General features: G+C 37.3%; 2 protein-coding genes across 2 annotated transcripts; one reads left to right on the forward strand and one right to left on the reverse strand.

Moving 5' to 3' along the window:
- Positions 1 to 36: 36 nt before the first annotated feature.
- LOC133327840 (tetratricopeptide repeat protein 17) lies at positions 37 to 1,504 on the reverse strand. The gene is made up of 2 exons (XM_061536377.1): positions 416 to 1,504; positions 37 to 353 (listed from the first exon to the last, which is right to left on the reverse strand). Exons 1-2 carry the CDS (start codon positions 1,502 to 1,504, stop codon positions 42 to 44), a joined length of 1,401 nt encoding a protein of 466 aa, XP_061392361.1. The 3' UTR covers positions 37 to 41.
- A 3,612-nt stretch (positions 1,505 to 5,116) lies between these two features.
- Positions 5,117 to 9,164, forward strand: LOC133327845 (ubiquitin carboxyl-terminal hydrolase 7). Its single transcript, XM_061536383.1, has 3 exons — positions 5,117 to 6,352; positions 6,527 to 7,942; positions 8,271 to 9,164. The coding sequence occupies exons 1-3, from the start codon at positions 5,165 to 5,167 to the stop codon at positions 9,015 to 9,017; spliced, it is 3,351 nt and encodes a 1,116-aa protein (XP_061392367.1). The 5' UTR covers positions 5,117 to 5,164; the 3' UTR covers positions 9,018 to 9,164.

Raw genomic sequence — 9,164 nt, forward strand, 5'->3', positions numbered from 1 at the left:
TCGTATTCGGAAACGATTATAGCGTTTTTGAACCACACTCATTACATTGAATAAGTATTGTCTGTTGTTGCCATTTGTGGCATAGCCTTACTGTATAATATCTCTAATTGTTTCTTATATTCAAATGGAAGTTTTTCAAAGAGAGTTGCAATATAACGATTGACTTGCCAATCTAACAATTCCGCATCAAATTGTTTACTCTCCAATTGCATTTGCAGATCGGAATAGAAATCACAAAAAAGTACTGGTTCTTGGTTTTCGCTAGACTTACGGGTGCTACAAAATTGATATCGTTTCAAAAGATCTGCTTTGGACTTGTGATCGTTTTCATTGTAGCGAGTTGCTAGTGGAATCTGAAAGAAGTGGATATGGGGTCATTATAATACATGAAATATCAGAGAACAACACCACCTACCTGTTGCTGAATAATCCTATTTTGATATTGTGTTATTTCATTCCTCAGCTTTGAAACATCCTTGATTTCCTTCAACATATATTTAACGAAACTAAAAAGTTTACTAATATCAGCATCAAGTGGTTCCATGCATTCCATAAACTCTCGTATTCTCATGGAATTGTTATACATTCCAGGATCCAATTTTTCGGCAATGCCAAAGTATTCCCGGGCCTGGGGAAAATCATGTTTCATTGCCAGAAGTGTAGCCAAGGCTATATAATTTTCACCATGTTTTGGGCCATATTCAACAGCACTTTTTAAGATAATTTCAGCATCATCCCATAATTCTGCCCTGACCAATATTGTCCCCAAACTCAGTAGAGGAATATCTTTGTGAGTTTCGGGAGCCAAAAATACAGATAATCGAGCACAGTCTAAGGCATTTTTAGCATCCCCAACCAGCCGCCAGTAGTAGGAGCCCAACATATGAAACTTCCATGATGTGGGATTATTCAAGAGGCCCTTCATAGCAACATTATAAATTATTTCCGTGACACCTTTAGCACCCTTCGAACCCAGTTCATGTTTTAAATGATGCTCCTCCTCTTCGATGGTCAATTTGTTGATAACATCACTGCTAAAACATTCCAAATTGCTAAATGCATCCTTTTGTGGATTTAACTCTGCATAATTTCTACAAACTGGCGAACCGCCATTGGCCTCTTTTTCCATTTTTTCGGGGAACTCTAAACGTTTCATTGAGGCTCCCGTTGTTCTTAGATAATCCGTTAATCCAGTCAATTTCACATAAACCCTGGCACATTCTGCACGCTTAAGTATACCCTGCAGTAGTTGCGCCGTTATTAAGATATGCTCATCCAATGTGCTACGCTTCCGTTGCATCTTTCTGAAAGCCTCCTCGGCACGATCATTTGTTTTTATTTGTTCCAAAAACATGACCAGATTTTCCGGCTCCCTTAGATGAAAGGGTGAATCAAGGCGCCTTTTGATTAAACCATCCTCACGGAGTGCATAATGATTAGAGGCGGATATATTATGAATTCTGGGTATGATAAGTAACCATATCAATGGCATATAATACCACATTTTGAATATTTATTAAATTTCCATTGATAGATAGAGGTGTATCCAAAGCCAAAGTTAAAAATAAATATAACACCTGTCCTTAAAATGCAACTACTTTCTTAATTGTTTATTACAATGCTGGAAGAAATGGGTCCCAAAACGTAACTGATAAAGCATAATCAAAACAAAAATAGCTGAGTTAGGGATACCCAGGTCAAATTTCGTACGGAATCAAAAAAAAAAAACTGAATAAAACAGAATTGACTTAAAGTGGTGTACACACTAGCACTTTTGAGTGGCAGCTATTTTTATCGATTACTGACTGTTCAACAACCATAAATATTTTTTTGGTTGCCTGATGAATGACAAACATGAGACGCCACACTATCAAACAAACATAATTTGGGCAAGAGTGTCATTCAAAAGTGCTAGTGTGTACAGCGCTCAATTGCTAAGCAGAATGTTCTCGTTGAGCCTTCCGTCGCGTTATGTGTTATCAAAAATACAACAACCACAAGTAAACGATAACACTACCGATTGAAGTTGATGTGCGTTGCGCTTCGCAGTTAAATATATTTTAGCTTTTTGCGTGCGTTAAGAGCTAAGCAAAATGTTCGAGTTGAGCCATTCGTAGCGTTATGTGTTATCGAAAATACAACAACCACAAGGAAACGATAACACAAACGCTTGAAGTTGTTGTGCGCTGCGCTTCGGAGTTAAATATATTTTAACTTTTTGCAACGTCTGTCACCACTGTCAGTTGTGTCAAGGAGCAAATCTTTCTTCATTGAATAACTCGCAATTCCCTGCATTTTCATATGTGTTACACATATAAGAGGCAATAGCTCAATTATAGGAAAAATGTGGAAGCGATTGAAATATAAATTTGATAGATTTTCATTCATGTTTTTCAATATTTATTTTGAGGATTCGAAAATATTTCATTTTCAAAATAAAAATAATTTGATGATATTTTGTTTGTTTGTTTACATTTTTCTGTCAAATGAGTTGACACTAGTAGAACTTACAACAACAAATTTCCATGTTGTTGTTGTATCGTTTTTTGTACAACAACACTTGCTGTTACCTTCTATTATTATACCATGTTCGTTTGACAACTTTGTTCCGGTACCAAAGTTTTTCTTAACCCTGTGTGGCCCGAATTTTTTCCGTAATCATAGAACAATTTTCTATTCACAGATTTAATGCAACTATCCTAAATAGGATATGAGCAAAATTTAACATCGCTACATGCTTGCATTCGGGAGATATAGTACATTCATTCTGAAAAGTAAAATGCCAATATCAAAAAATCCAAATAAAAAATCAACGAAAAATAATTTTAAATTCTAAATCTATATTCATTTCTACAAGAATCAAAAATAAATCAGATGACAAAATTCGTACAATTCGAATACGAATCAATTTAAAAAATTGGACTGTACAAACAAATTAGTACTGTACACATACTTGCCCTCTTCTCTATATTAAAAAGCTTATAACTTTACCAAAAATTTGAATTTTGTAGATTTTGATATGTGTCGTCGATAATCAGTCAGGTCTTGATATATGATTATTGATTAATAATTAATCGTTAATTAATTTTAAGTCTTTGGAAAAGTTCATGTATTGTTTATGATATGATTAAGTGATATACTGTTAATTTTAAGCTTTTGGAGTAGTCCATGTAATGATGTTTTTGGAATCGCTCATGGCCCTTTGGGCTATGTTCTCGTTTATGAAATAAAATTGAATTGAATGTATATCTACAATCTGTATATTTAATATAAGCCCTAAAACATTTTGTTGCCTGTGGGCAACATTGAGCCATAAAGGTTTAAATATTAATTAATAATAGCAGGAATAAATCATATAATCTCAAATATAATTTTGGTAACCTTTTTCTCTTCTTAATAGTATTTACATTACTGTTAAGTTTGTTTTTGGCCAGGAAGCTTTTAATAAAATGCATTTTCCAGTTTAAATTGTGGCCCTCTGTTAACAAAATTTGACACTAATATTGGAAAATACATCTTGTCAAGTTTTTACGGTTGTCATTGTTGTTGTTGTATTAAAAATCAAAGAGAGAAAAAGAGACATCGTTTATTGCGAAAAAATGAAAATTTTAATTAAGAAATAAATATTAGTTATTGCCTAAAATGTAAAATATCTGTGAACAATATAAACAATATAAATAACAAAAACCCCGTTGATAATTGATTTGAAATCAAAAATAATCACGTTTGCAAAAAAGGCAGTCGCTGCACTTCTTGTCAATAAAATAATCGAAGCAGCAGCAACAACATAAGCAAATTTGAGCTGCATTTTGTACAACAACATATTAGATAAAATTGCGTATTTAAGTGCAAGTAATTGAAGCGGAAGAAAAAATAATATTGAAAATTTTTTTTATAAAACTATCCGGCTGTCTTCATCGCAATTTTTTTTTTGTTAGTGAAGCCGTTTTGTTGTTCTTAGGCGGTCTATCTCTCTCTCTCTCCGTCTATCTGCTGCAATTTTTTTTGCATGTGTTTGTTAGTTTTTGTCGGTGTCGCTGAGTTTAAAAGTCGGTATTTTCGTGTGTGTGCGTGACTTGTGAAAATAAACGCCAAAAGAAAGATTGCCCAAAAGAGAATTGTAAACTTTTGACAGGTAAGAATGTAGCATAATCTACTGGTGTCATAAACAGAAACGTAAGGCTTTTGTTTAATAAAATTTGTATTTACATATATTATGCGAAACAAAGCGGAAAATAATTAATTTCAATTCGAGTGACCCAAGTAGAAGAATTCGAAAACAAATCTCGCATATGTAGGCAGACAAATGTGTTGTGTTCTGTAAAATCGAAGAAATTTTTTGCAATCGTCACATGCCATCCGCGCAAATATAAGTTTCGAACTAGCGAACAACAAATTCTGAAAGTTCGCACAAGAACACATTTTCATTTCGTACATCATAATGGTGTAGATTGTAGGACTCGAACCAAACCAAATATCTATTATTGTGGAAATTATTATTACTATTAATACGCCGTCGAGGAAGCAATAATTTACTTATCTATCTATCGATTTGTTTTTGATTTTAATTTTTTGGTTATTTGCATTGGTGTTCGGTGTGGATGTTGCGTTGCGTGCGTGTATCATCTCCTCCTGTGTTCTCTCTACTATATTGTCATCGCCGTTGCCATCACGAACGACCGACCGACAATCAACACCAACCAACATCACATCTTTTCCAAAGGTTGTCCGTCATCAGAAAACAACAAAAGAATTGCAATCAAAACAAGCAACGAGGTGGTGGTGAAGAAGGGAACAACGAAGATTCACTTATTCACTCGCAGTGAGTGATACAAGAAAAGCTGCTGAAGGAAAAGAAAAAACAATTGTGGAAGGTCCACAAGAAAGGCGCCGTCATCGATACCAAAAAAAAAGGTACTAGAATCAAATTCATACTTATAATATGTTTGTAAATACATTTTGCAGAATTCGTAGTGATCGGGGAGAATAAGATATAATTCGATTTTTTTATTCTTGGTTGTTTTGGTCTCTCTCACAACCCACCACAACACAGGAACGGAAAAGTTGTAACTGGAAGAAAAAGTACGGTAGCCACCTTTAAATCTGTCGACCTCAAACAAAACCAGGCAACTCTTCAAAACGTACGTTAGGAGCCCATTAGAAAATGGAAATTGAGCCGGATCAGTCTATGGAAGCAATGGACATACAAGAAATTGAATCTTTACCCGGTGCTGAGCTGCATCAACAGCACCTTAATAAACTGCACTTGCCACCCACGGCCGGACAGCTGCCAAATGAAAATGGGAATGTTCCGCCACAACAATTATTAGCCGATTCCGGTTCACCCTATGCCAATGAACAGGAAATGACCGCTGTCGAAGATGGCCCCAAGGAGGATGAATTCCGCTCAGAGGCAACGTTCTCGTTTACGGTGCCAAATATCCTCCAACAAAAGTCACAAATATTATCACCGCCCGAATATGTGCGCATGTTGCCCTGGAGAATTATGGTAATACCGAATGACCGAGCCTTGGGTTTCTTCCTCCAGTGTAATGGTGAAAATGAGTCGTCGTCATGGTCATGTAATGCCATCGCCGAGTTGAGACTTAAAAGTCATAAGCCTGGCGCAAAACCATTTTCACGCATGCGTATCAAGCATTTGTTCTTTGCCAAGGAGAACGACTATGGCTATTCGAACTTTATTACATGGCAGGAGCTTCAGGATCCCGACAATTTCTATATTCATAATGGCGCCATTACTTTAGAAGTATTTGTTCATGCTGATGCGCCACATGGTGTTTTCTGGGACTCGAAGAAACACACTGGTTGTGTTGGCCTTAAAAATCAGGGTGCCACCTGTTACATGAACTCTCTGCTGCAGACTCTCTACTTCACCAATCAGTTGCGACGGGCCGTCTACAAAATTCCCACAGAAGCGGATGACAGCACCAAATCAGTGGGCCTTTCGTTGCAACGTGTCTTTCACGAGCTGCAATTCAGCGACAAACCGGTAGGCACCAAAAAACTTACCAAATCGTTCGGTTGGGAAACCTTAGATTCGTTTATGCAACACGATGTTCAAGAATTCCTGCGTGTTCTCTTGGATAAGCTGGAGTCGAAAATGAAAGGCACTAATTTGGAGGGTACAATTCCCGGTTTGTTTGAGGGTAAAATGTCATCGTACATTAAGTGTAAAAATGTCGACTATAATAGCACCCGCTACGAGACATTCTATGACATTCAATTGAATATTAAAGACAAAACCGATATTTATGCATCATTTCAAGATTACATAACACCCGAAACATTGGACGGTGATAATAAATACGATGCCGGAGTTCATGGTTTGCAGGTGAGTGATATCGCCTTATCGGCAATTGTGTTACATATGTATTATATAGAAGGAAAGCGATTTTAACATTTCAATTTCCTACGTAACTGTTAAACCTGTTATGAAGTTTATTGAAAGTGCCATCTAATTTGTATTTTTGTGTGTGTGTGTATTCTTTCGTCCCCATATTTTTAGGAAGCCCAAAAAGGTGTTCAATTCACTTCATTCCCGCCTGTATTACATTTGCATTTAATGCGTTTCCAATATGATCCAGTCACTGATAGCTCTATAAAATATAACGATCGCTTCCAGTTTTACGAAGAAATTAATCTTGATCGATTCTTGGAGAAGGAAGGCGAAACCAAAGCTGAATATATTTTACACGCTGTCCTAGTACACTCGGGCGACAATCACGGTGGTCATTATGTGGTCTATATCAATCCCAAATGCGACGGCAAATGGCTAAAGTTCGATGACGATGTGGTCTGTACATGCCTGAAGAACGAGGCGATTGATTTGAATTATGGTGGCGTGGATGAGGAAATATCGTTCCATCCAAAGTGCAGTAATGCCTACATGTTGGTGTACATTCGAAAGTCGGAAATCGAACGTGTCCTCAGCGATATACCCGAACATGAGATACCCAGTGAGCTAGTCGAACGTTTGGACTTGGAGAAACGCATTGAAATGGCCAAACGCAAGGAGCGCAGCGAGGCAAACTTGTATGTGTCCATACATGTAATTCTAGAGGAGTACTTTGAGGCCCAACAAAAGCGACGTCTATTCGATCTGGATAAGGTACACCAGAGATTGTTCAAAATGAAGCAGACCCAAACAATTGACGATATGATGGATCAATTTGTCAAATCCTTCTGTGTACCTAAGGAACGCATGCGTGTCTGGATTATGTATGCCACCCAGACACAGAAGTTCCTGTACTTTGATTTCCATCGGGAGGGCGGTCGTTCCATCGACCAAATAACAAGTTCACAAAAACCATGGGTTATATTCCTTGAGTTGGCGCCACCCGATAAAATTGGTCGTGCACTGCCCCCCTTCGATCCCAAGATAGAGGTCTTGATCTTCTACAAGTATTACGATGCACGCAACAAACGACTCAATTACATTGGATGTGCTCAGCAGCCATTGGGTATGTGTTTGGCGGAATTGGTGCCCGATATTAATGCTCGTTTGGGCTTTGACGCCGACACCGAACTGAGCGTTTTCGACGAATGCAATGACCGTAAAATAACGAATTTGAATGATTCTTTGGAGAATATATTGTCGCTCAATCCGGATAATGCGGATCGTGGCAGTCTTCAGGGTTACATATTGATATTTGAAAAGGAACATATTGATCCAAAGCTTGAATTGCCGACCGTTATAGATTACTTTAGCGACTTGGTGTATCGTGTTGAAATCACATTCTGTGATAAAAGTAATCCCAATGAACCGGAAATTGTATTGGAATTATCAAATCGTTATAACTATGATCAAATGGCCCAAGCAGTTGCCGAACGATTAAATACGGATCCGAATAAGTTGCAGTTCTTTACTTGTACTGGTAGTTACAAGGATCAACCGGGTACGGCTATTCAGTATAACCAAAAGGTAAGTGGATCGATTTTTTAATTGTGGGTGTATGTGTGCTGGTAAATAGTGTTTGACATAGTATGCGTCGCAATTTCCAAACGAACGATCTTTTGTGGTCTAAATGCTACTATACTGGTCTACAACCGAGTGTAGCATTTGAAACTGGTCTGTATATTATCTTCATAATGGAAACAGTGCAGAGAATCACATTCATTACAAAATTGTCCATCTGTTCGGATTAACATATAACAGAATACAGCACCCATATATTAGTTCTATATATTTTCATCCTATTCATATTTCATTCTGCTAACCTGTTTTTTGTTTTGTTTCTAATCTTTTTCAGGGTTGTCTCAAAGATCTATTAGCATTGGCATCATCCAAGCAAAGCAATCCAAAAAAGCTTTTCTATCAAAGACTGTCACTGAGCATCCACGAACTTGACAATAAGAAGCAATTCAAATGCATTTGGGTTTCAAATGACCTCAAGGAAGAAAAAGAATTGGTATTGTATCCCAATAAAAATGACACAGTTCGAGGTTTGTTAGATGAAGCGGCTAAAAAGATACAATTCTCCGAGAATAGTTCGAAGAAGTTGCGTTTGCTTAAGGTGAACAATCATAAAATCGTAATGGTTTTCAAAGAGGACACGCCCCTCGAATCTCTGCAAAAGGCCACTGAACCCATAACACCTCAGAGTACTCAAAAGACGTTCCGTATCGAAGAAGTGCCTCTTGAAGATTTACAACTTGCTGAAAATGAAATGCTCATACCAGTTGCCCACTATAGCAAGGATGTCTTCAGCGTTTTCGGTGTGCCATTCCTAATTAAGGCGCGGCAAGGCGAACCCTATGGCGCTCTCAAGCAGCGCATACAGAAACGTTTGAATGTGCCCGACAAGGAATGGGAGAATTATAAGTTTGCCATTATCGGTGGCAGTACACCCGATGTCAATGACAATACGCCCGTTGATTTGGCTGTGTATCGAACATTGAGTGCCAATGCGCCATTCTTTGGCCTGGATCACATTAACAAGTCTCGTAAACGAACATCGTTGAACTTTTCCGAAAAGGCCATTAAGATTTATAATTAAAAAAACAATTACAAAATAGTAACACAAATACACTTAGAGATCACATATACAAATATACACACACACGTACACACACACCCACATACACTATTATTATAAAAATAAAAGCAAAGTAATGTGTGAAAAAGATAAGAAAATAGAAGAAAA

The sequence above is a fragment of the Musca vetustissima genome, unplaced genomic scaffold, assembly GCF_032173495.1.
Source record: "Musca vetustissima isolate MV318-11 ecotype Yass unplaced genomic scaffold, APGP_CSIRO_Mvet_v1 utg42163, whole genome shotgun sequence".
In the NCBI taxonomy this organism is placed as follows: domain Eukaryota; kingdom Metazoa; phylum Arthropoda; class Insecta; order Diptera; family Muscidae; genus Musca; species Musca vetustissima.